The sequence below is a fragment of the Hemitrygon akajei genome, chromosome 5 (genome assembly GCF_048418815.1).
Source record: "Hemitrygon akajei chromosome 5, sHemAka1.3, whole genome shotgun sequence".
NCBI classification, from domain to species: domain Eukaryota; kingdom Metazoa; phylum Chordata; class Chondrichthyes; order Myliobatiformes; family Dasyatidae; genus Hemitrygon; species Hemitrygon akajei.
The window spans coordinates 124,096,276-124,123,843 of record NC_133128.1 but is presented as its reverse complement, the minus strand read 5'-3'; the positions used below and the strand labels follow the sequence as shown (position 1 = coordinate 124,123,843).

The 27,568-nt window shown below is 45.1% G+C and overlaps 1 protein-coding gene across 2 annotated transcripts in view; it reads left to right on the top strand.

Annotated features, from left to right (window-relative positions):
• lss (lanosterol synthase (2,3-oxidosqualene-lanosterol cyclase)) overlaps positions 1 to 27,568 on the top strand; it is a 112,698-nt gene that overhangs the window by 43,514 nt on the left and 41,616 nt on the right. For both annotated transcript variants that reach the window (XM_073046376.1, XM_073046375.1), the window contains 5 exons: positions 2,703 to 2,800; positions 11,409 to 11,436; positions 12,977 to 13,033; positions 16,857 to 16,928; positions 21,657 to 21,707. In XM_073046376.1, coding sequence (XP_072902477.1) covers positions 2,703 to 2,800; positions 11,409 to 11,436; positions 12,977 to 13,033; positions 16,857 to 16,928; positions 21,657 to 21,707 — 306 coding nt within the window. The remainder of the gene's footprint in view (positions 1 to 2,702; positions 2,801 to 11,408; positions 11,437 to 12,976; positions 13,034 to 16,856; positions 16,929 to 21,656; positions 21,708 to 27,568) is intronic.

Below are 27,568 nucleotides of genomic sequence, written 5' to 3'. Positions count from 1 at the left end.
GTCCTTTTAACCTGCTGTAAGATCTATCTACCTTCCTACATAGCCCTCCATTCTTCCATTGTCTATGTGCCTATCTAAAAGTTTCTTAAATGCCCTAACGTATCTGCTTTTACTGTAACCCCTGGTAGGATGTTCCAAGCACCCACCACTCTCTTTGTAAAGAACCTACCACTGACAACCCCCCCCCCCCCCCCAAACTTTCCTCCAATCACCCTCGTATTAGCCATTTCTGCCCTGGGTAAAGGTCTTTGGCTGTCCACTCTTAACTATGCCTCTTGTCATCTTGTACACCTCCGGCTAGTGTATTGCTGACTGTATGCACCTTTGGACCCTGTCAGTGCTAAGTAGACATTTTGTAGACATAGTTTTGCAATGTTTGTTTTCTGTGTAAGCAAGCTAAAAAGGAATGTGGGAGAATGTGCAAAGTGCAAGTAAAGGACACAAGAAAGCAGGAGCTGGCTACCAGGGCCCGCACGCCTTCCCACTATTCAATAGGATCACTGATCCACTAGGGCCTCTGCCTCTCTTGAGCCAGTTCCCCATAACGCTTAATTCCTCAGTCATTCAAATGTTTATGTCTCCATCTTAAGTATCTGCAGCAATCTGCCCTCTAACACCACTGAGCAATTAATTACCCCGAGAGATGAAATTTCTGCATATCTCAGCTTTAATTGGTCAGCCTCTTAGTTTGTTGCTGTCCCCCAGTTTGTGCCTCTCATGAGTATGTAAAGCCGTTTGATGGTATGTAGGATCCTTGGCGTTAGAAATAACAGACTTCAGAAGGAAAGGAATTGTACTAAGTGGTAAACACTGAGAATTAATGTTCACAATATATTGAAAATCTTCAGTTACCCATTCACCAAGGTACAGCAAATGTTTAACAAAATGTGTTTAGTTGCTCTTGAAATCATTAGCTCTGTAATTTTTAATATAAATTTATAATTTGTGACAGGTGGCTGTAATCTTGGATGGCAACCTAATTTTATTAATCTGTTCAGAACAAATTTACAATGTATCTACTTCATAAATTTAACAATCAGTGTGTCCGTGTTACTAAATAATGTGAATAAGCTAAATACTGAAACTTGATATATTTGAGTGAAATCGGGGAAATCTTTTCACCAAGTTGATGGGGCGGTGTTGTAGCTTAGTGGTTGGTGTAGCACTGTTACGGGGCCAGTGTTCACCGATCGGGGTTCGATTCCCGCCATTGTCTGTCAGGAGTTTGTACATTCTCCCCGTGGCCACGTGGATGTCTTCCGGGAGCTCCGGTTTCCTCTCACACTCCAAAGACGTGACATGTTCGACGCAACTTTGTGGGCCGAAGGGCCCTGTATGGTGCTGTCGGGTTTCTATGTGCGGTTAGGGTTAGTGAGTTGTGAGCATGCTGTGTTGCCCCACATGTTATCCTCGCCTGAGGAGTGTACTGATGAAGGGTTTTGGCCCAAAATACCAACTGTTCATTCACTACCCGATGTGCTGAGTTCCTCCAGTATTTAGTATGTGTTACAATCCTCGATACGACACAAAGGATGCATTTCACTGTACGTTTTAAGGCACGTGTGGCAAGTGAAGCTGTGTTTATTATGGAAGAGAAATATTCCTTTGACTTTAATGAACACAGGGGCTCTGCTGCTCATTTGCAAGCAGCTTGTATGCTGGAGTGGGCGACTGTTTGCTGGCACCCTCAAGTTACATTCCTCTGATCTCATTCGCTGGTTCCAGGCCTTTCCGTAGAGGTAGTAATGTGTTTTTCTTTTCATTTCCAAGTAATTGTTCATAGATCAAAGTTAATTTATTAGCAAAGTACATATACTTTCCTGAGATTCTTACAGGCATTCAGAGTAGAACAAAGAGAATAGAATCAGTGAAAAATTACACACAAACTATGTTAATACAAAATAATAATAAATAAGTAAATAATGCTGAGAACATGAGTCCTTGAAAATGAGTCCATTGCTTGTGGAATCAGTTCAGAGTTGAAGTGAGTGAAGTTCTCCACGCTGGTTCAGGAGCCAGATGATTGAAGGATAACTGTTCCTGAACCTGGTGGTGTGGGACCTGAGGCTCCTGTACCACCTCCCTGATGGCAGCAGTGAGAAGAGAGCACGGCCTGGATGGTGGGGGTCCCCGATGATGGATGCTGCTTTCCCGTGGTACATGTTCTCTAAGGTGGGGAGGGCTTTGCCTGTGATGAACTGGGCTGTGTCCACCACTGTTCATCGGCTCCTTTTTATGTACTAAATGCAGGAATTGCGTCAGTGGTGTTTAAACTCGTACATGTCTGTGACTGATTTCTAGCTTGAGCATTTGTTCAGCTCCTCCCCAAAGTCTGAGAGATGAGAACCAGAGAGGAACCCAATAAGCCGGCACTCACTGTGCCCGAATCTGGCGTACTCTCTGCTAATACCCGTATAAAAATTTCATTCTGGTTCACGGAGAGCAAATCAACCCTACAGGAGCTTTGGCACCAAGGAAAGCATGTTTTAAAAAAGCACAAATCCATGTGGGTAAACGGAACGTGGATTACTCTTTGCACACTGTGCACACATAACATGGGAATTTCGCTTGGAAGTGGTGGTGAGATGGTGACAGTCCCTGTACTCAGTTGTCCTTGTGAAAGAGGAGGCCACTCGGGACAGGGTCACTTCCAGCGACATTCTTTATGCTTCAGATTACTAATGACTCTGTTTGTCCTCCAGATCTCCAAAACAATCAACATGTTGGTTCGCTGGCACGTGGAGGGTCCCCAGTCTCCTGCTTTCCAGGAACATGTTTCTCGCATCCCGGACTATCTCTGGTAAGTCGTCTCTTGAGATTACTCTGGGGTGAGAGCAGCAGCTAGACCTGAAGTGAGAATGGGGTGGAGGCATACCTAACAACCAGTCATCTGCTTGTTGACTTCTGTTTTGGTTGACCCAAGATGGTCGGTAGTGCCATGCCTGTTCAAGGTGACAGATGGAGTTCAACCCAGAATAGCGTGAAGTGGTTCATTTTGGAAGGTGGAATTTGAAGGCAGAACACAGGAAGAGTGGCAGGAGGATTCTCAGCAGTGAGCAGGAACAGAGTGAACATCCCTAAATCCTGCCAAGTTGCTGCGCAAGTTGATAGGGTTGTTAAGGAAGCGTATGGTGGGTTGACCTTCATTAGGTGGGAGATGGAATTCAAGAGCCATGAGATAATGTTACAGCTCTATAAAGCCCTGGTTAGACCACACTTGCAATGTTGTGCTCGGTTCTGGTTGCTTCGTTCTAGAAAGGATGTGGAAGCTTCAGAGAGAGTGCAGAGGAGATTCACCAGGATGCTGCCTGGACTAGAGGGCATGTCTTACGAAGGTGAGTTCTGCGAGCTGGAATTTTCTCTGGAGCGAAGGAGGATGAAAGATGTCTGACGGAGGTATACAAGATGAAAAGAGCCGCAGGTCGAATGACTAGCCACAGACATTTTACCCGGGCAGAAATAGCTAATACGTGGGGCATAATTTTAAGGTGATTGGAGGAAAGCTTCGGGGTAGGATGACAGAGGTAAGTTCTTTACACAGAGAGTGGTGGATGCCCTGCCGGAGATGGTGGTAGAGGCAGACACATTAGGCACGTTAAGAAACTCGGTGATGGCCACATGAATGATAGAAAATGGAGTGTTATGGAGGAGGGCACGGTCAGGTTTATCTTATCATACTAATCAGTCATGATTAGATTGATCAGTAGGTTAAAAGGTCGGCACATATTGTTTGTCCAAAGGGCCTGTCATGTTCTATGTTCTAATACTGTTACCTCTGACTTATTTAAAAACATTAAAGGCATTGATGAGTTCTTTCAGTTAGTTTTTAGCTAGGCAATTAAAAGGCATATGCGGAAGTTGCGGTAAAGCAAGGGTTAAAGACAGTATCCAGGCAAGGATAGACTGGGGCATTTGTAGTCAAGAGAGGCCTTTGAAGTGGGACCACTGGAGCCAACCTTGCTTACTGCAGACAATGACTGTGGCAGTGTGTAATCATCATCAAAGAACATACAGTAGCCAGAGACAGGTGAGGTAGGAATCTGAGGAGGGATATGAAATGCACTCAGCAAGTAAGGGACAATTGCTTTAGTAACCTGTCAGCTTGTAGTTTCTGTTGTATTTTAACACCTCTGTTGTGAAAGGCGATTGATCTTGCAAGTAAGGAATTCAAACATACACAATTTACCAAATGGTCAATATCCGCAGCTGATAAGCCGACTCTGTACAAGACTTGCATTTACTCTCCTGGCTTCAGAACAGCGTGGGCGACAGGAGCCATGCTTTTCTCCTTGTGCACCAGTACGATAAAGGGCGATTGAGTTGTGAATGTGCGTGTGTTCTGGGTCCAGTCATTTTATTACCAGTGATCCACGAGGACTGAAAGATTGTAAGAGGGTTGTTCGGAGAATTGGAGGCTTTGACATTCACAGAATAGGCAACTCTACTTTGGAAGCCCAGTGTTTGTAAAGATCTTTGTCCTTTCTTTGGTGTATCATTGTTTTCATTGTTAAGAGGTGGGTTCATTTGGATTGCTTCCACCAGAATATTACCCCAAAAGAAAATAATTGTCACTTTTGCATATTAAACTACTGTTTAGCTTCTTACGCAGGTGAGGGAAGGCTGAGAAAAGATCTGAAACGAAGGCGGATGCTGGTGTATTCAGACAGGTTTATTGTCACATGCACAAGTACAAGAGGCAGCGGAAAGCGCACTTGCAGCAGCTCCTTAGCCCTGGAGCACGGTCGTTGCAGCGTGCTGTGTAATGGTGGTGAACGTGGGGAGCCTGGGCTGAGGCACTGGTGTGGCGGAGTTCACCGAACTTGGCAATTAGCTTTTGCGGATGTTTTGTCACTGTTTGAGGTGACATCCTCAGTGCGCGGTTGTTGGTGCTTCTCTCTGGAAGTGCTCATGTTTATGTAGGCTTTTGCCGACATCGCGATCGCGCACAAACCAACAGCAACCCTTAAGGCAGCTTGTCTCAAGTGACAAAAGCAATGTTGAATCAGGTTTTGCAGGTCTAGCAAGCAATAAAGAAAGCACTCTCTGAGAATAGGTGTGTTAATTATTTATTAACACGCAGTAAAAATTTGACCAAACATTCATGTTCCCTGAGGTACAGAAACGACAAAACTGAATATTCAACCAATAGACACTCAACAAGCATACTTTGCTAAAAAGACGTGCACGGCATACCCTCCCACTGGTCATGTGCACCACTTGCCTTAAACAAAGGGAGAGCGACAGAACCTGCCACACGTGCTCTCTGTATACCTGGGAGATCTGAAACTGGACACCAGGCAGTTAACCAATGGGAAAAGCACCTGCAGTTTTGAAATTAACTAACCATGACAAAGCAACTTTCGACAATAAGAATGAGGCACACTCCACCCCTCGAAAGTTGCGAATGTGATGATCCTCCCTCAAACTAGCATGACTCTCATGAACTCCCTAAGTTACATATAAAACATGAGAGTACAATGTTTGTGTAGGCCTCTGTTAGTCTCGATAGACCATGGATTTGCACCTTGGAAAGTTTCCAGGGCTCAAGCCTGGGCAAGGTTTTTTAATGGCAGTTGCCCATGCTGCAAGTCTCCCCTCTCCATGCCACCGATGTTGTTCAAGGGAAGGGCATTAGGACCCATACGGCTTGGCACCGGTGTCGTTACAGAGCGATGTGTGGTTAAGTTCCTTGCTCAAGGACACACACGCAGCCTCAGGCAAGGCTCGAACTAGCGACCTTCAGATCACTAGACGAACGCCTTAACCACTTGGCCATGCTCCAACACAAAAGTACAATACTTAGTATTGTAAACTCAATGGTCACCTCCCAGTGTACTCCAGTAGTCCACCAGCCCCACCCTGGAGTTTAATAGCCAATGAGCTGCCCCCTATCACTTAACGTTACACTCTGACTCCCAGGATGTGATCAGCCAGGTGAGTGGCATCACCTGACCCGTCGGAGATGTGGGTGACCAATAACAGTACGAGTGCCTCCTTCCTCTGTGAGCAGGTTATCGAGATCAGTTCCGGGGACAGCCTGGCCACGCCATGCCGAGAATGGCTATCGTTCAAAACTTCCTTCCTTTGTAAAAAGCCCTCTTACCAACCAGCATGGACAAGGTGCGCATCCAGGGCGCTGGGGTGGCATAAGTATGCGCCATATTTCAACTGCGCCGCCCTGTGGGCACCACGGGTGGGCTCGGGGACTGCAGATTCAGTAAGTGCCATCCAGCTTCCAGCAAATGCCCGGCTTTACGACACCACTTGGCATAGACACAGCCATCCCAGAATACCGTTCCGGCTCACACTGGCCGTCGACCTTGCACCTTGTACCTGTACTCAACGTACCACCTACACCAACACTCTGTCAGGTGGGGAAATTCCTCTAAGAGTCAGGACTTTCCAATTATATAAATCATACATAGGGAAATACCAGCCCTTAAAGCACTTCCTCCAGCTGGGCTATGAAGGCTTAATGTCCCTTTAGGCTGTTACCATCTGTGGCTGAAATAGAATACTCACTCCTAGCTCTCCCAAAACAGAAAGCCAAAACGCGAGAAGCCAGGTAATTTCCCCCATTGATCTTTCTGTTGTCACAGGGGTCAATACCAGAGGCATCCCTTCTGCGTTGAAGCAAGGAGTCCTCAAATTCAGCAATCTGACCCGTTGGTCCGGTGTGCGAATTGAAACGCCATCCCTGGGAATGTATCTCCCACCGCTAGTCCGCATCCACCACTTTGCCATTCTGTAACACAGGATGTTACTCGCTCCTGATTAGTCACTTAGAAAACACAACAACAACTAAACTACTGGAATTGAATATTCAACCAAATGCTCAACTCCCTCTGAAATAACGGCATCTTCTACCTGGAAAAAAGTTACCCAAATTTCTACCAAATTTTTAGTCAGATTTCATGTAACGACTATGAAATGAGTCATCCTTAAACCAAATGCATGAGGAAACCGGTAACAAAGTAACAGATTAAGACAATCAATACGTAACAGATTAAGAGAACAAATAACTAAGTAACTGACTAGACAGATTAGAAAACGAGACACAAATCATGTAATCTAAGGCCATCGATACTTCAGACCTTCGTATGGAACTGCAAAAACTTAAAGCAGTTAATTTCTCCCACCCACATGTGCTCCCTTTATATACCCAGGATGGTTGAAACTGGACACCAGGCAGTCAACCAATGGGAAAAGCAGCTGCAATTTCTAAATTAGCCAGTCGTGACAAAGTGACTTTTGACAATCAGAATAAGCCCGCTGCAGGAGAGTGTGGTGTACAGGATCACTCGAGGAGACTGCAACAAGAACTACGATGGCCAGACAGGACAAAAACTCTCAACTCGTTTACGGGAACACAAACTGGCGGTACGGAGACTTGATCCACTGTCGCTAACCTTGGTACGCGGAGATTGAGAAGGACATCACGTTACCTGGGACACCGCGGAGGATCCGGCGCAGGCAAACGCCAAGCAGGCACGAGGATTTTTAGAAGCGTGGTAACTCCGTAAACAAACATATCGAAATAGGCACCACCTACAAATCCCTAAGAGCCAAAGAAATGTCAGCCAATAGAATTCAAAGGTCAACTGAAGGGGTAGCCAATCAGGACTGAGACAAGTGAACGGGGGCCCAATGAGAGACACCAACAACTGCGCCCTGAGGACGTCACCTTGACTGGTGATGAAATGGCTGCAGGCTAGTTGCTAAGCTCAGCGTACACCACAGCTTCAAATGCTGAATACTCGTGTGTTAAGCAATACCTTGATGCAAGAAGATACATCTTAGAATCCACGGCAACCCTTGCCACTAAACAAACATTGTTTCTCAGATCAGGCTCCAAGTGTATATCTGGGTAGATTTCAACTGCTGCTCATGTGATGCTGCTACAAGTCAGTTTTCATCTGCACCTCTGCATGCTTGTATCTGTGCACATGGCCATAAACTCAACCTTGACTGAAATCCAACCACCCACCCCCACAACCATGAGTTACGGGTTTCCCTGCCCTTCCTATTCACTCCGTCCATACCCCCAATCATTATATCTACCTCGATTAAATCGCCCTTCATCCCCCGTTGTTCTGAATATGGAACATTGAACGTGATGCTCAGTAGAGACCCTTTGGCCCATTATGTTGTGCCGGCCTTTTAACCTATTCAAAGATCAGTCTAACCCTTCCCTCTCACACACACAAGCCCTTCATTTTCTATCATCCATGGGCTTATCTAAGAATTTCTTAAATACCCCTAATCTACCTGCCTCTACCACCACCCCTGATGGCAAAGCTGGAAGCAAATTCCTAATTCAAATACCTACACGTCCAGTGGGTAGGAGCCCTACATCACCCCGTGTCAACACGAGGAAATCTGCAGATGCTGGAAATTCAAACAACAACACAGCAGGCCAGGCAGCATCTATAAGGAGAAGCACTGTCAACGTTTTGGGCCGAGACCCTTCATCAGGACTAACGGAAAGGCAAGATAGTAAGAGATGGTAAGAGACCCTGTGTCAGTGACTTCATTCCCTGACAATGTTGAGATGCTCAGGTCTGAATGGGAAAAGGTGCACAACAGAGATAATTTGCTTACCATAAGACGTGGGAAGAGAAATCGAGCCTGCTCCACGTTCCCATGGCTAATTCATTACCTCTCTCAATCCCATCTTCCTGCCTTCTCCCTGTAACCTTTGACACCCTTTTTAATCAAGAATCTATCAACCTCTCCTTTAAATATACACAGTGATGACCTCCACAGCCATCTGTAGCAATGAATTCCACGGATTCACCACCCCTCTAGCTAAAGAAATTCCTCCTCATCTCTGTTCTAAGGGAATGTCCTTGTATTCTGAGGTTGTGCCCTCTGGTCCTAGACTCACCCACTGTAGGAATCATCCTCTCCACATCCACTCTGTCTAGCCTTTTCATTACTCAATAGGTTTCAATGAGATCCCCCTTATCTTCTAAACACCAGTGAGTACAGGCCCAGATCCATCAAATGCTCCTCATTATTAACCCTTTCATTCCTGAGATCATTCTTGTGAATCTTCTGGACTCGTAAAGAGCCCTAAATTTCTTGGTGTTCACCTGACGGAGAATCTCACCTGGTCCCTCAAAACCAGTTCCATAGCAAAGAAAGCCCAGCAGTGTCTCTACTTTTTGCGAAGGCTGAGGAAAGTCCATCTCCCATCCCCCATCCTCATCACATTCTACAGAGGTTGTATTGAGAGCATCCTGAGCAGCTGCATCACTGCCTAGTTTGGAAATTGCACTATCTCGGATCGCAAGACCCTGCAGCGGATAGTGAGGTCAGCTGAGAAGATCATCGGGGTCTCCCCTCCTGCCATCACGGACATTTACCCTACACGCTGCATCCGCAAAGGAAACAGCATTATGAAGGACCCCACGCACCCCTCATACAAACTCTTCTCCCTCCTGCCGTCTGGGAAAAGGCTCCGAAGCATTCGGGCTCTCACGACCAGACTATGTAACAGTTTCTTCCCCCAAGCTATCAGACTCCTCAATACCCGAAGCCTGGACTGACACCTTGCCCTACTGTCCTGTTTATTATTTATTGTAATGCCTGCACTGTTTTTGTGCACTTTATGCAGTCCTGTGTAGGTCTGTAGTCTAGTGTAGCTTTCTCTGTGTTCTTTTTTACATAGTTCAGTCTAGTTTTTCTACTGTGTCATGTAACACCATGGTCCTGAAAAACGTCATCTCATTTTTACTATGTACTGTACCAGCAGTTATGGTCAAAATGACAATAAAAGTGATTTGACTTGACTGGACTCTCTCCAATGTCAGCACATCCTTTCTTAGATAAGGGGCCAAAACTGCTCTCAATACTCCAAATTCAGTCTGACCAATGCTTTATAAAGCCTCAGCATTACTCATCACTAATAATTAATTTGCTTGCTAATTGTGAATTCAGTCGGTGAACAAGGTTGATGCACCCAGGCTGTTTCCTAGGGCAGGAGAATCATATCGAAGGTGAGAGGTGGAGAGATTTCATCTGAACCTGAGTGGGAACTTTTCACCCAGCAGCTGGTCTATGGAAGGAATAAGCTGCCTGAGGTAGTGGTTAAAGCAGGTGTATTAACAACATTTACATGGATGGGAAAGAGTTCTGGGCCAAAAGCAGGCAAATGGAATTAGCTTAGACGGGAATCCCATTTGGCATGGACTGACTGGACTGCAGATTTAAAATTCGGGATTGTTTGTTGTCACCTTTCAGTACAGGAGTATAAAGGAGAACAAAATGTTTGTTGCTCTGGATCCGATGTAGCATAGATAAAATACAAAAAACATAAAACACAATAAATATAAAAGCAATCCTATAAGACAAAATGTTCAGATAACTGTTATATACAGAGACTGGTTGTATGTACTGCAGATAAAATGATACTAGCTGATGTGTGTGTCGTGGTGGTGGGTGGGTTAATGGGTGGAGGTGTTGATCAGCCTGTCGGCTTGGGGGGAAGTAACTGTGTTTGAGTTTCGTGGTCCTGGTGTGGATGCTGCACAGCCTCTTCCCTGATGGGAGCGGGACTAACAGTCCATAAGCAGGGTGGGTGGGATCCTTCACGATATTGACGGCTTTTTTCCGGCACCTTTCTGTATACACGTCGTTGATGGTGGGTGGCCGGTGCCGGTGATGCGTTGGGCAGTTTTAAACACCCGTTGTAAAGCCCTCCGGACCACCGCCATGCTGCTTCGGTACCACACAGTGACACAGAACGCTAGGATGATCTCCACTGCGCACCTGTAGAAGGGTCTGTTTCCATAACGTATAACCCTCTGATTCAGTCAGTGATGTGTTGGGGTTAAGAAAGGGTTAACAGATGAAGAGCGTTTGATGGCTCTGGGCCTGTGCTTGCCAGAGTTTAGGAGAATGGGGGAGATTCCCACTGAAACTCGTTGAATATTGAAAGACCTAGATTGAGTGGATGTGGAGAGGATGTTTCTTCTATATGGGGGAGTCCAGGACCAGAGGGCACAGCCTCAGGATACTAGGGCAACCCTTGAGAACAGAGAGGAGGAGGAGGAGGAATTTATTGAGCCAGATAATGGTGAATCTGTGGAGTTCATTGCCACAGACAGGTGTGGAGGAAAAATCATTGAGTATATTTAAAGCAGAAGTTGGCAGGTTCTTGATTGGTCAGGGAGTCAAAGGTTACGGAGGAGAAAGCAGGAGAATGGGGTTGAGAGGGATAATAAATCAGCCATGATGGAATAACAGAGCAGACTCGATGGGCTGAATGGTCTAAATCTGCTCCTATGCCTTATGGTCTTAACATGGTAAATTTGGAGTAAGGTGCAGGCAATGTAGATGGTGTGGGACTTCCCCAAACATCCCAACAATGTCTTGTTAATGCCAGCTTCAAATTCAATTGGCAGGCTTGGCCTCGATGGACTGAAGATGCAGGTAAAGAATTATTTTATTTTAATCATATTAATCATTATGAACTTGGCTACCATTTTCTGATCTCCTCAAAATGCCCTGTGGATATCCTGGGAACTGTTCTGGTCAGTTGGAAAGAAAGAACAAATGAAACTGGTACCGCATTTACCAATGAGTAGTGTCACAGTGCGTCACTCTTCTGCCATCTGAATGTCAAAATGAAGCTCCAATCTCCATTATATGTCAGCAGTTTGGTCCTTGTAAGATGTTTTGACAATTCCAGTGCTATGCTTGCAATAAAGTATCACATTATATTTTAATTGCTCCTCGACCCCCCCCCCCCCACCTTCTTATTCTGGCTTTTACCCCCTTCCTTTCCAATCCTGATGAAGGGTCTCTGCCAAAAATGTCAACTGTTTATCCCTCTCCGTCGATGTTGCCTGACCTGCTGAGTTCCGCCATCATTTTGTGTGTGTTACTCTGGATTTCCAGCATCTGCTGACTCCCTGTGTATCTAATTCCCCTACTTGGACATGTCTCTCTGCACTGTAAATGTCCGGGGACTTGTATGCAACTGCCCTCGATGCTTTCTGCCTCTTGTTGTCTCTGAGCTCTGCTCCACTCCAATCCCAGCTCTGTGTTTTCAGTTGCAGTTGTCTTGCCACCAGCCGTAGATCATGCTTCATAATCTCTGCCCATCAGGATGGCCAAGAGCACCAGCTTGCAGGCTGCTGAAACTGGAGTGGAAACAATGTTCACTCACTCCGTTTAATTGGGTCATTACCAAGTTGGTTAACATAGACTTAAGAGCAGAATCAGGCTATTCGGCCCATCGGGTCTGCTCTGCCATTCTATCACGGCTGATTTATTATCCCTCTCAACCCCATTCTCCAGCCTTCTCCCTATAACCTTGCCACCCTGACTAATCTAAAGCCTATCAACCTCTGCTTTAAATATACCGAATGATTTGGCCTCCACAGCCATCTGTAGCAATGAATTCCACAGATTCACCACCCTCTGGCTGAAGAAATTCCTCCTCGTCGCTGTTCTAAAGGGATGCCCTTGTATTCTGAGGCTTTGCCCTCTGATCCTGTACGCTCCCACTATTGAAAACATCTTCTCCATGTGCAGTTTATCTGGTCTTTCAATATTCGACAGGTCTGAATGAGATTCCCCCCCCCCCACTTCCCAATTCTTCTAAGCATCAGTGAGTACAGGCCCAGAGCCATCAAGCATTGCCTGTATGTTAACCCTTTCATTCCCAGGATCATTTTTGTGAACCTCCTCTGGACCCTTTCCAAAGCCAGCACATAATGTGCCCAGAACTGCTCACAATACTCTGTGCAGACTGATCAATGCCTTGTAAAGCCTCAGCCACTTTACCACTTCCCTGGGTTTGATTACTGTGTAGCAGTAACTGGATACCTAAATGGTATCTGCTTCTCCTAAACATTGCAATTTTGGATCGTTGCCCAGTTTGAGCAAGAGATCACCATCAGGCTGTCAGTGGGAGGGCATTGAGTGCTCACAGACTCACACTGAAACCTCTGTTCCTCTGCCCCAGGGTACCAATGGATCTCAGTTATGGGATACAGCATTTGCAGTCCAGGCCCTCCTCGAGGTGAGTAACTCTCGTTACCACACGCCATCGAGCACTGTGACCTGGGTGAGTGTGCTGCCAAAATTTGTCACCCTCGATGAACAGGTTGTGGAGTGTGAGGTACACTGCACTGTGGCGTCGTGGGGTACGCGGCCCTGTGATGTCGTGGTGGTACATGGTTCAGCCAAATGCTGTACTTATCAATACTAATCCCATTAGCTCCATAGCCTCCTGTGTTTTGACTATTCAAGTGTCTGTCTAGATGCCTCGTAAGTGCTATGTTTTTCATCTAGCTGCACGTTCCAGATACCGACCACCCTCTATGTGGAAGTTCCTCCCCCTCTGTCCCTTCCAGGCCGCCTCCGTCCCACCATCACGGGAAAAGGATTATGACTGCTTCCCTATCTATGAGTCTCATGATTTTATTATGCCTCTATTGCATTACCTCTGAGCCTCCGGCACTCGAAGAAAATCACGCCCAGTTGGTCCGATCTCTCCTTGTAAGTGAAGCACGCCAGTCACGCAGTGTCCTGGTGAGACTCCTCCCCACTCTCTCCATGCCAGTCTCATCCGGGATCCTGATGGTTTTGTGGAAGTCACGGATAAAGAGCGAAAAACAGACAGGAAAGAGGAGTTGTGAGAACAGTCTCCCAGTCAGAGGCGAGATAACAAAAATTCCAGTGATAACAATTAACCTATAAAATGGCCAGATTGAAGTGGTGTGACCTTGCTACTGAAAATTACGAAGTTTCCAGAAAAATATAGAAACAACTATACCCTATGCTCCATAAGGAACGAAAAGGATTAAACACACACCATAATGACTGGAAGATATACTGAACAATTGCATGTATATAGGTGATTATACAAAAATCGAAACGTATAGGAAGTTAAACTACGCGGAAAATAACAATTCTGCACCCTGATCCCCCTGTGGTCATTTGCGCCTCTGGAAAGTGTTGTGTTTTGGAGGGGCGACCTCTCGGAAGACAGCGGCTAAGTTTGTTCAGAGGAGAGGAAGGACAAAGCGGTTTCGTCAGGGCTGTTGGATCCTGATGCTTTTGAGATCCGAAGTTTCTTCAGAAGTCAAGAATGAGGTATAAAGCTTGCTGCTTACGATCGTTTTATGAAGTGTTACAAAAGCGAAGAAGAGTAAAGGAGAAGAATGACCAAGGAAAGAGGGCAGAGCTGGGAAAGAGAAAGTTAGTGTGGTCCACTTATCCCACACTACTGACAGCAGGAAATTCGATCGGTAACTTTTTAACCAATTAAATAGCCAGATTCAAGTAAAGTGACACCCACCCCCGAAACAAAGAAGTTTCCAGAAAGCACAGAGGCAACTGTGTCCACTGGAAAAACTCACTGAAAACTTGAGTGTATATAGGTGATTATATAACAATGTAAACAAGCATAAGAAAGTTAAACTATGAGAAAAATAGCAATTTTACAATGTAGTCCAACAGGGCCGAGGAGCTAGGGGTGTGCAGAGGCTGGAATTGTTTACTTTGGAGGCCAAGGGCAGATGGTGCGATGTATAAAATAATGAAGGATATGAGTGAAAAGGCAGGAGAGGCCAGTTGATAATGAGGGAACACGGATTGAAATTAATTGCTGGAAGGGATTAGAGGAAATTTGAGGACAAAGAGAATTCGCTCAAGGGGTAGCAGGAGCCTCGACTCCAAATGGGACCTCGGTGGTTCAGCTGGTACCACTGCCTTTGTGGAGTCAGGAGTTTGGAGACTCAATCCGTGCAGAGTCCAGTCCTAACCTTGGGTCCCGTCTAAGGAGTTTGCACGTTCTCCCAGTGACCACGAGGGTGCCCCAACATCCCACCTGGGTGATCTGGTATCACCCCGTGTCCCCAAAGATGTGTGGGTTGAAAATTGCCCGTGGTGTAGGGGAAGGGTAGGACCTGAGTAGGGGGAGGGGGAAGAAATGTGGTATTAATGTAGGGTTAGTGTAATTGGGTGGTTGATGGTTCGTGTAGAGTTCATTGGAATGAAGGGCCCATTCCTGTGATGAGCCTCCCTCTCTGACCACATCCTTCCTGTAGTGCGTCGGCCATTAACCAAGTGAGACCTAACCAATATTCTGGAGAATTGTAACCATCAGCTGTAAAGCTGCACCAGGTTTCAAAGCTACTCTTCACATGAACCTGCTATCACAAGGAAAGACCAGTCGTTTAGCCTGGGATTCCTACGTCCGTTCCGTAAATCCTCCCCAACTCTCCTGGTGTGCAGGCCAGGTGAAATGAGCTGATTCACCACAACCTGCAAATTGGGCCTGGGAATTCGATCCTCGGGAGAAGGAGGGGTGGGGATGATATCCAACTTCGGGAGGAATGTCAGATGGGCTTGTTTACATTGGCAAGCATCTGTGCTGCTGAAAAAATCTCTCCCTGAATCTGTGCTCACCTAGCTTTAAATGATGTTGAAAGTTCAAAGGAAATTTATTATCTAAGTATGTATGTGCTTTGTCCAGTCCAGAGATTAAGTTGCTTGCAATAAAGCCGTAATAGTATAAACAAGAATTCCCTTAACTCCTGGTGGAGTCATCGGGTTGCCGTCATGACCAGCTTTTTACACCGATCTTTTTGGTGATTTCTCATCATGCGGCGTTTCGAAGTCCGGCACTGATGCCACAACACCACCACCGGCCTCCATAATAGTATAATGACCATAAAAGAATCAAGGAAAGACTGCACCAACTTGGGCGTTCAACCAGTGTGCAAAAGATAACAAACTATGGAAATATAAAAAGGAATAATAAATAAATAATGTTGAGAGCCTAAGATGAAGAGTCCTTGAAAGTGTTTCTTGAGCTCTGGAAAGTGCAGTCAGTTGCTACTAAACCCAGTGATGCAGGCTTAATGTGAGGACTATTTAACCCGTGTTTAAATGGTCACATCATTTCACTGTCTCTCGGCACTGACAGTGCGTGGTAACATAGTGGTTATCGCTTCGCCTTACAGCACCAGCGATCGGACGAGTGGGGTTCAGTTGCTGCCGCTGCCTGTGAGGGGTTTGTACGTTCTCTCCGAGACCGCATGGGTCTTCTCCTCCCACGTCCCAAAGACGTACGGGTTAGGGTTAGTGAGTTGTGGCCATGCTACATTGGTACTGGAGGCTTAGAGATGCTTGCGGGTTGCCTAGCACAGTTCTCGACGATTTGATCTGACACAAACAATTCATGTCACTACATTTATAGATGTACATTTGACAAATAAAAATAATCTGACTTGCTGCCCACCTTCTGCCCCGTATGTCTGCCTAACCGGAACATGGGCAGATTAGGGTTGGGATTTTTACATTTTGCCCTCTGACCCCAACTCATTTTGGGATGATCAAAACCCAGTACTGAATAACCTCCAACAGTAAACCCAAAAATCAGCCCCCGTCGTGGTGGTGTGTTCTCACGTCGGACTGAGTCCGAACTCTGGGTGCTCCTTTCCAGGTCTGGGGGTTTCTGGATTAGTTATCTAACAGGATAATCATGGAATCCAGTTGGGTGCGGTCATGTGCTCTTGATATTTTTATCCCTTCCTTTGGAAAATCACAAATTCACTAATAAGAAGCCTTGAATGAAATCCCGATCTTTACTAAAATCTTTCAGATGTCTGAAGACTGAACATCCAAAAACTGAGCTTAGTAGTGGATTTGGCATCTGTACATCCCACTGCCAGTTCCCACTGTGATCTGTTAGGTGGAACGCAGAAGTAGATGGAGACCCAGAAAGCGACCAATAGGAACTAGCTTTCACTGGGCCAACTTCACACTGCTATATACATGTAGCTTTCCCAGTTCTGCATGTGATTTGATAACTTGTGATATTTTCTTTGACGCAGGCAGGTGCCCAGAATATCCCAGCATTCACTGACTGCCTTAAACAGGCCCACGCCTACTTCGAAGTCACGCAGGTAACGTCTGATGCTGAGGGTGAGATAACCATTGTTACATTCCGTCTACAGGTAACCAATCATTGGCTACAGAACCGGAATCTGGTTTATTATCACTGACATGTTATGAAATTTGTTGCTTTGTGGCACCAAGACGTGAAAATTACTCAGTTGCAAAAGTAAATTGGTAAATTCAAAAGTAAATAACGAAGTAGTGTTGATGGGTTCATTGTCCTTTCCGAAATCCGATGGCAGAGGGGAAGAGGCCCAGTGTGGGTCTTTAGACTCTGCTATCCCCTCCCCTACTGTAGTAACACAAAGAGGGTATGTCCCAGATGACCACAGGTCTTTAATGATGGATGCCACGTTCTTTCAAGTGGATATTATGACCTGATGCTTTATTTTATTTTGTTTTGAGATGCAGGGCGGAATAGGCCCTACTGGCCAAACAGGCCACACCACCCAGCAACCCACCAGCTTAACCCTAGCCTAATGACAGGAAAATAAGCCCCACTGCCCAACTGCACCCATGTGACCAATTAACGGTATGTCTTTGGACTGCGGGAGGAAACCGGAGCACCCAGAGGAAATCCACACAGTCACGAGGAGAGTATACGAACTCCTTCCAGAAAATGCCAGAACTGATCTCTGAACTCTGCCCCGAGCTGTAGCAGCATTGCACGAACCGCCATGCGATTGTGGCGCCTGTGTTTCGAATCACTTTTGTATTCAGTGAGATTCCAGTAAAGGGGAAGTAATGCTAGTGCTGGAAATCTAAAATGGAAACAGAATGTTGTATAGACTCAACAGGTCAGTTGGCATCTGTGGGGAGAGAAACAGAATTAATGTTTCTGCCCCTGTTGAGAGAATGTCCGATTACTAATGACTAATGTATTGTTAGGATGGCCCAAAATGTTTCAATTGCTTCTTCAAAAGTTGTCATTCCTCTGTAGATCAAAGTCAGTGTATTATCTAAGTACATATATGTCACCATATGCTCCCTTGTGATTCATTTTCTTGCAGGTGTTCACTTAGAATAAAGGAATACAATAAAATCCATGAAAAACGGCACAGCAAGTCCGATAAACAACCATTGGGCAAAAGGATAGACTGAATGAATAAATAAACATAATTAATACAGAGAACAGGAGTTGTCGAGTCCGTAGGTTGTGGAATCGGCTATGTGTTGAGGTGGATGAAGTTATCCACTCTGGTTCAGGAGCCAGATGGTTGAGAGGTAGTATCTGTTCCTGAGCCTGCTGGTGTGGCTGCTGTACCACCTCCTCAATGGCAGCAGTGAGAAGAGAGTGTGGCCTGGGTGGTGGGGATTGTTGAGAATGGATGTAGGGGGATAGTGGAGTCCTACAAAGAGCAAACGATATGTTCTGTCAGTAAATATATTTTTGTGACTGAGTGGAAGATGACTCTGTTTATACAACTGCAAATTGTTGAGGGATTTCTTTAAAAGCTGTGCAATTTTTTTATTGTTAAACCCATCCAACCAGGCATATTAACCACTGGTTGAACACCAGCCTGAGTATTAAAATCAAAAGCTCTGCAAGTATTGGAAGTCAAATCCAAAATGGTGCTGGAAACCAGAATGGAAAGCGGCCTTAAGTGCATTTGATGTGGAATATTTTGTTTCTTTTTCCACACTCAGTACGTGACCGTAGGGTTTTCAACATCTCCTATTCTTACTTCAGCTTCAGTATTACATTGCAGTGTCAGTTCTCGCAATTAAGAGTGTAGTGTAACACAGGAACAGCCCTTCAGCCCATGATATTGTGCCAAACCAATTAACTCATGGGAGCTCGGTCAAGTACCTCTCTGAGAATCCATTGCATTTGCTTTCTCCACCATGGAGAATGAAGTGAAACTTGACAGAGGTATTTAACATTATGGTTGGTATAGATAAGGTACCCTGTCTGCAAGCAAGCTTTTTCAACCGAAGTTGGGTGAGACTAGAAGTAGAGGTCATGGGTTAAGGGTGAAATACTTAACAGGAACATGAGGGGGATCTTTTTCACTCGGAGGGCGGTGAGAGTGTGGAGCGAGCTGCCAGCGGAAGGGGTGAATGCGAGCTTGATTTCAACATTTAAGAGAAATTTGGTTAAGCTCATGGATGGGACAATGGGAGGGCTCTGGTCCAGGAGCAGATCGATGGGACTAAGCAGAATAATAGGTCAGCACAGACCCGATGGGCTGAAGGGCCTGTTTCTGTGCTGTAGTGTTCTATGACAGCAAACCTGGCAGTGCATTCCACACACCTGCCACTCCTTTTTAGCGTATATAAAAACTGCCTCACATCTCCCTCAAACTTAGCTCCCTCACCTTCCAGGCATGCCCACTAGAACTTGATATGTCTACTCTGGGGAAAAAGATACTAGTTGCCTAGTCAATCTCTGCCTCTCATTTTATAAACCTACAGTCCTCTCCTCGGCCTCCTTCACTTCAGAGAAAACAGTCGAAGTCCGTCCAACCACTTTGTATAGCACGTGCCCTTTAAACCAGGCAGCATCCTGGTAAATGAGAGATTCTGGAAGTCGAGAGTAGCACACACAAAATGCTGAAGTGTTGACTGTTCCTCTCCGCAGGAGGCTCCTGGCAAACCACTTCCACATCCACACCAAAGCCTCCTGTGATGGGGCAACCAGATACTTGCTCAGATCCCAGAGGAGAGACTTCGGAGTGGGTTAGAAATGCTGGCACCCAGTTAAGCTGACCACTTTGATGACCTGCCAGCTGCCCAAATTGACCTTTCCATTTTCGCGACATCCTAATATTCGCCACGAGCCACAAAGATGCTTTGACTCTGTGGATTTTCCTTTGGGCCTCAGATGATTTCGAGAATGCATGGGTCAGCCCCCTTCTCTTCATTGCCTCTCCCCCATGTACCTGCATGTTCTAGATCTAAGGTCCCGTTGTCAAAAGCAGCAAGTTCATGGAGTGTGCAAACTCACACATGTCTTTCCAGCCTGGCGCTCTCCTGTGAGGTCCTTCTGGAGACTTCTCCATCGTGGCCAATTGATTCACGTCCTCTGTACTGCCTTGAGCTTTTGCATCACTTGATCTTGCTGCATCCCCGAGTGGGTGCTCGAGGGCTGGCGATTGCTTGCTTCCCCGTGATTTTTGTGATCTGCCGGTTTTGAGGTGATGTGCTGGTGTGGCGGTTAGCGCAAAGCTATTACCCCACCACTGACCCGGGTTCAATTCCCGCCACTGTCTGTGAGGAGCTTATACATTCTGCCCGTGACCACGTGGGTTTGCTCCGGTATCCTCCCACCTTCCAAAGACGTACCAGTTAGTAGATTAATCGGTCACATGGATGTTCATGGGCTGAAAGAGCCTGTTTCTGTGCTGTACCTCTAAGTAAGTAAATTAAATATTAATAATAACATTGTACCGCTTTTTACTGGGTGAGGCCACAGAGATTTCAACCCCATTCCTGTCTTTCTGAAACAGCATCAATCTCTCCAACTCTTGAATCCCCCACCCCTCCCCACAATGCCCTGTTTCAAGCTCTCAGTGTAAATCGATTTAGTATTGTCACATATCCTGAGGCAAAGTGGAAAAACTGACTTGCATGCCATCCGTACAGATCTTTTCATCACGTGCTTTGAGGTAGCACAAGGGAAGGCAGTAGCGTTGCAGATTGAAGTGTTAATGCTACAAGGAAAGAGCAGTGTAGGAAATCTGCAGTGCCGTACAAGATAGATAGTGAGGTCATAAACACTAGACTCTGCAGACGCTGGAACTCCAGAGCAATACACACACAATGCTGGAGGAACTCGGCAGGTCAGGCTCAGCCTGAAACGTCGACTTCTTCCTCTCTCTAGATGCTGCCTGACCTGCTGAGCTCCTCCAGCAGACTGTGAAGTCAAAGAGCCCAAGTTATCTGAGAAGGGGACCTTTCAGTGGTCTAGTAACGGTGGGATAGAAGCTGTCCTTGAGCCTGGTGGCATATGCTTTCAGGCTTTTGTAGAGGGAATGCCCGGGGTGGGTGGGGACTTCAATCACATTGGCTGCTTGCCCAAGGCAGAGGAGAAACTTTAAACTCATGCCACAGCCTATGAATTTACTTTCAAGGACTCTACAACTCATGTTCTCAGTATTATTTATTTATTTGTGTGTGTGTGTGTGTGTGTGTGTGTGTGTGTGTGTGTGTGTGTGTGTGTGTGTGTGTGTGTGTGTGTGTGTGTGTGTGTGTGTGTGTGTGTGTGTGTGTGTGTGTGTGTGTGTGTGTGTGTGTGTGTGTGTTTGTGCAAATTGTCACTTGCACTTTGATGTCAGTTTTGGGGTGTGCGAGTTCTCACTGATTCTATCGTATTTCTTTGTTTTACTGTGAATGCCAGCAAGAAAATGAATCTCAGGGCAGTATATGGTGACATACTTTGATAGTAAATTTGAAGTTTGAAATGTAGACAGAGTCCATGGTTTCTGTGATGTGCTATCCACGTCTCTCTGCAGTTTGCTCGGGGTCTCAGGCAGAGCAGTTGACACGATACATCCGGATAGGATATTTTCTATAGGACCCAATGTCCAGACCCTCTCCTAACCTAGTTCTCACAGCCTTCCTGGTCTTTTCCCTCCACCTGATTGCTTGATCCCTTCTGTCTCTGGGATTAATTTCCAGGATTCCTTCCCTCCTGCTGTCCTGCCTTATCCGGCTGTGTAGAAACGAAAATGTGAATTGTGGGCTTCTGACTGATCCTTCCTTTAAGTCTAAATTTACTGTTCTAATCTTTTCAGGTCCGGGACAATCCTCCTGATTATGACAAGTATTACCGTCAGATGAACAAGGTAACTTGCCTCCACCTCCCAGTCCGTGAGTTCCTTTTCCTCCTCAGTACCCCTCGTGCTGTGAAGTTGCCATGAAGAACAGACAGAGTGGATGTGGTGAGGATGATTCCTATAGTGGGGGAGCTAGGACTAGAGGGCACAGCTATGGAAGACAAGGAAGCCCCTTCAGAACAAATATGATGTGGAGTTTCTTTAGCCAGAGGGTGGTGAATCTGTGGAATTCATGCCACAGACAACTTTGGAGGCCAAGCTACTGGGTTGGCCTCCAAAGTTACAGGGAGAAAGTTACAAAAGTTACAGGGAGAAAGGAGAAGAATTGGGTTGAGCAGGATAATAAATCAGTCATGATGAAATGGAGGAGCAAACTCGATGGGCCAAATGGCTGAATTCTGCTTCTATGTTTTGTGGTCGATTTTACGTTGCCTTCAAAGTTATGCTTGTTTACACAGAGAGTGGTGGGTGTGTGGCCCAGACTGGTGGCAGGGGCAGATATACTGGAGGTATTTAGGCATGCTCATGACTAATAGAAAAATGGAGGGTTATATAGGAGGGAAGTGTTAGATTGATGTCAGACTAGGTTAAAAGGTCAGCACAACATCATGGGCTGAATGGCCTGTATTGCATTGTTACGTTCTACTTTGCCTTCGTTGCATTGTACACTCTCTCCCTGAGCAGGCAGAGTACCAGAGGCAGGGAACAGCTTGAATTGTGCCAGACGTTTGCGTAAGGAATTGTCCAAATGCTTGTGGTGAGGAGAGCTGGAGACTGGCAGGGGTGGGGGGGAGAGGGGGTGTTTGAAGGCTTGCTGGAGCTAGCAGCAGAAGTCTGCTAACTGAGGGCTGAGCAAGAGCACAAGCACTGTCTTTGGACTTGACTGTGAGCTTACAGGATCATCCGTTTATTCACAGCTGGAATCCACACAGGCAGAGCTGTGCAGAGATGGGAAGGGAAGGCACGGGTGTGAGTGGGGAGCAAAGCAGTGGGCACGCAGTAGTTTGGGGAAGTCGGCCAAGTCACAGCGTGGGGACAGAGCCAGGAGCAAAATTTCCCCTCCATCATTGCTCGGGTGGCTGAGTACAAATTGGGATGTTATGTAACAGCGGTACAAGATGTTGGGAAGACCTCACCTGGAGTGTGTGAGCATTTCTGGTCACTGTAATATAGGAAAGATGTGATTATGCTGGAGGGGCCATCGCCAATTAACTGGACTCTGAAAACTCACCCTCGTTCCTCAAACACACTTTATTTACGTACACAAGGAGAAGAGCCCCTGTCACCACTCTGTTCTGAAGTCAGAACAGAAAAATATGATTTTCATACAAAATTGACCAGCAGTTACGAAAATTGACCAACTGGTATGTTCAGATTCCTTGCTTGCAAGATCTACCTTGCAATGCAAGTGTTAAAAGTCAATAGAAACTGCAAACAACCAATGATACTTATTCCCTTGTTGGTATGTGTTTCTTTAAACCTTATCTTATCTCAGTAAGCCAAATGGCTCTAGTCTGCTCCTGTGCAGAATGGAAACCACCTTCATCAAAGTCTCACTTCAAAGGCCTCTGTCCTCTGCGTTGTCTGCACACTATTGGCAAACTATCTTTGCCTTGGCATCATATTAACCCTTAACTTACTGCAGCTTCCACAGAGGGGGTGGAGAAGATTCACAGGGACTGTGACAGTGTAGGCATGCCAAGGCCCAGTTGCTGAGGTGGTGGCAGTGGTGTATCTAAGGTATGGCACGTGTCTGGGCGCCACTGAGCAGTTTCTATTACAGTCAGACAAGCCATCCTCGGATAGTGAAAAAAGAATTTTCTTCAGATATATGATCTGTCTTTGATTATCATGGGGGAGAAGCACTAGGATGGCCCTATTTCAGCGCATTGTGTAAGAAGACCATGAAGCATTTCATGGAAGAACAAGGAAAGTGGAGCTGAAAGACAGAAGAGACGAAAGTTGGAGGCGGAGGAAGCCAAGAAGTCGAGCAAGTTCTTCATGACCTTCTTTGAAAAGCCCGGAACAAGTAGTTCGACTGGTTCCATGGAGTCGCCTGCACTTGCTACAAGTTTGTTAGAATCCGAAGGTGGATCTAGTACAAATGCGTCACAAGTCGAGGAGGAAGTCAAGTCAGATAAATCCGAGTATTAAGAGTGAGGCAGCCACAGAGAATGTGGACGTGGCAGGAGGGGAAGACGATGGCGGTGGTGGTGATGTTGAGTTTATTGACGAGATTTGACCTGACGAGATTGAACCTGACGACACTGAACCTACTGAACTGGATGGTGTCAAAGAGCTACGAACTGTCATACCAGAACTAATTGAAAACAGCATGACATTGGACTTCTGAAGTTCGACAAGGATACTAGAAAAGCAATTCTGCCTGACAAGTTGAGAACAGAAATAATAAAACTGGGTTTGAAGTATTTCCTGAACAGTGAGGGGCCCTTCCTACCAACAAATAACCGCTCAATGAACAAAATGTGGTTCAAGAGGAAATTGGGAAATGGTCATGGTGAGGAAGTGACTTGCTCATGGCTGGTCTATTCCCCTTCTTGAAGAGTCTGCATCTTGTATCTGTTGTCTTCTCTATTCCTGGTCAGACCATCAATCTTCATTGGAGCAGGGAAGTGGATTCAACCAGTGGAAAGTACCTGAAAGGATTAGTGTTCATGAAAATGTATAGAGTCATCAGGAAAGCTTCACACAGTGGAAAGAAATGGAAAGAAATTTAGCTGGAAACAGAGGAGTTATTGACGTGTTATTTCAGTCACAGATTGAGAGGGAAAAGCAGAAGCGGTGTGATATCTTGATGAGAATCCTTCACTGCATAAAATTCCTTGCTACTCAGAACCTGGCTTTGAATTGCAGAATGTCGCTATCAAGGCGGGTCAATATGAAAATATCAAGACCTGGAAGAGCTTCTTGAATTTATTGTTAAGTATGGAGATGAGAGCATCTTCTCCAATCTTCGCATTGCTATTCAGATAATGCTAACCATCACAGTTTCCATCGCCAGCTGTGAGAGATCATTCAGCAAGTTAAAACTAATACTTTGGTATCTGAGAGCCTCTATGGGTCAAGGCAGACTCTGTGATCTTGCTCTGCTGAGTGTAGAAAGAGAAGAAACTGAAAAAACTGACTTTGATCACATCATAGACCAATTTGCATCAGTGAAAGCAAGGAAGGTGAAGTTATAATTTTCATGTAGTGCCATAACTTGTTAATTAAAAGATTAACGAGCTTGACTTGTATTTTTGAGCTGATATTATGGTAAAGTTATCTAAAAGATGGGTGTCAGATGTTTGGACAGGGGCGCAATTTCAGTGCTTGCCATAGGCGCTATTGTCCATAGATACGCCCCTGGGTGGTGGGCTTGCCACCCTGTTCAAAAGAGCATTTTAGGTGCAATCTACTGTCTATCAACAATTTTTTAAGTTTTGAGGTGCATGTGTTTAACAACAGTGGTATGGATCCTGTGCTCTGTGTTATTGCTTATTGCCCTAATCCAATGTCTGCATCCCCTCGGAATTCTCAGAATTCTTCTCTGTTATATTGCAGATAGTGATTCCATTATATTGAAATTGTCATTGCTGCTGGTTTCAGTTTTCTCACTAATGATCGCTGAAATGTGAACTCTGTGGCAACTGAATTCATGATCTTACTAGGCAGCACTACATCTTACCCAGCAGGTCACTGAACCCACCCATTGACTTGGAAATGGCAAAAGGGTTAAATATTATCAATATCTCTCTGTCTGATAACACTATCTCTGATCATTTTTTCTGTACAGTTTGATGCCCTCCTGCCTGTAACCAAGGCCACAAAAGAAGTTATCGTTTTTAAAAAATGCTACCATGCAAATTAAAATTCTCTGAGCTGGCTAGTTCATCTGGCCCATGTGACCTAAACTGTTCAGTAAATGAAATGATTGATTCTTTCAACAATAATTTGACACAGCGGCCTCACTTAGGGTTAAAAAGAAACCAATTAGTAACTCATTGCCATGGTTAAACAATTCTGTCCGAGTTCAAGAGATTGTGCAGAGTAGCAGGGAGAAAATGGAGGGAAAACTGGGCTGGAAATCAAACATAATATGTCTGAGGAAAAACTTACCTCCTTTCATGCTCCTGTATGCTCAGCAAAAAGAGCCCATTTTTCCAAGATGATTACAGAGAATAGCGATGATTCAAGAATATTGTTCTCAACTATAAACTGACTGTTGAACCTGCCCCAACTGTTCACAATATTTCTTATTAAGGAAATTACTTCCATTAAGGAGAGTATAGCTACAGATACTGGTAACCTCTACAGCCAACTTAGTAAAAAGAAGGCAACTTTACAAGTATTTCTGATTCAGAACTCTTAAGATTGTAACAAAAGGTAAACCATTTACTTGTGGTCTCAATACTATCGCTATGACACTTCGTAAGAACTCTTTTAATAGTGTTTTCAATTCTGCTAGAAAAATGATCAACTCTCCCTTTCAAGTTGGCGTTTTTCCAGATGCTTTCAAAATTGCGGTTGTCTAACGCCTACTTAAAAAGCTATATCATGATAATACAGGATAACTATAGGCCTATATCAAGTATTCTCTTACTGGGCAAGATTTTTGAGAAATTAGTGAACTTGCAGAGGTTTATACTGTTACGGATTCAGGCAACAATAACTATATGAGTTAGGCAAGGGTTTTTATAACAAATAACACATTTATTAAACACTGAAAACAAACCCCCCAAAAGTAAACAAATCACTAACGTAACCGGAAATCAGCTGCTGTGCGGCAGCTTAAACAGTCCTTAAAGCGATGAAGCTTACAGTCCTTAAAGCAATGAAGCTTACAGTCCTTAAAGCGATGTTGCAAAAACAGTTCTTCAAAGTAGTATTGCCAAAAGTTCAAAATGCTCACAGTCCATTTAAAGGAGAGACTTTTTAAGACGATTTAAATTCTCTTTCACGTCGTTTTGCTTCGGTTCCCCAAAGCTGAACTTTTCCCACGAAGAATTTACGGAACGAAACGGCTTAAAGGCACTGACCTTTCCTTTACCACCATTCTCAATCCTTTCTGGTATTTCCCAGGGATTAACACGAGAATAGTCAACGAAATCCTTCTGAATAAGGATCAAACAAGGTTGAACCCGTTTCACCGTCGAAATCGATTCTCCTCGATCTTTAACTCCCGAACTCTGATCTTCACTCTCCACTGATTCTCAACTAGCAGTATTGTAAAGAAACTGCTGGCAATGACCTTTTAAACTTTAGGCATTAGATAAAACTTCATCTTTCAACTAAACTGCGTCATAACATTAAATCACGCAGTGGCATGAAGTCAACATGGCAAATCCAGCCACGAACTGCCCCTCCTCACAGGGAGGGGTCCTCCTTTTATACCCCGTAAATAAATAAATAAATAAATAGATAGATAAATGAAAATAAAAAAATAAAATTAAATTAAATTTAAAAACCTGTCACATGACCTCTACTGGCAGGAAAAAGACATCACTCCACCATCACAAGACCATTACCTCAAGTCCAATATAGCTTCAACTCCAGTCACGTGACAAGGGTACCACTGTCACGTGTCACGAGTACGTAACAATACAATCAATCAGGGCTATAGTTAAGGGGGACAATCAGTCTTTTTCTCAGGGTAGGATCCAACACTAGAGGGCAGAGATTTAAAGGGACAATTTTTCTCCTCATGTCAGTGGGAATCAGAATTGGATATAGTATCACTGGCATATGTCGTGTAATTTGTTAACTTTTTGTATAGAATCAGCTGCCAGAGGAAGTGGTAGAGGTGGGTACAATTTCATTTGGATGGGTATAGGGATAAAGAAAAAAAGTAAAGGAAAAAGAGTAGCTTT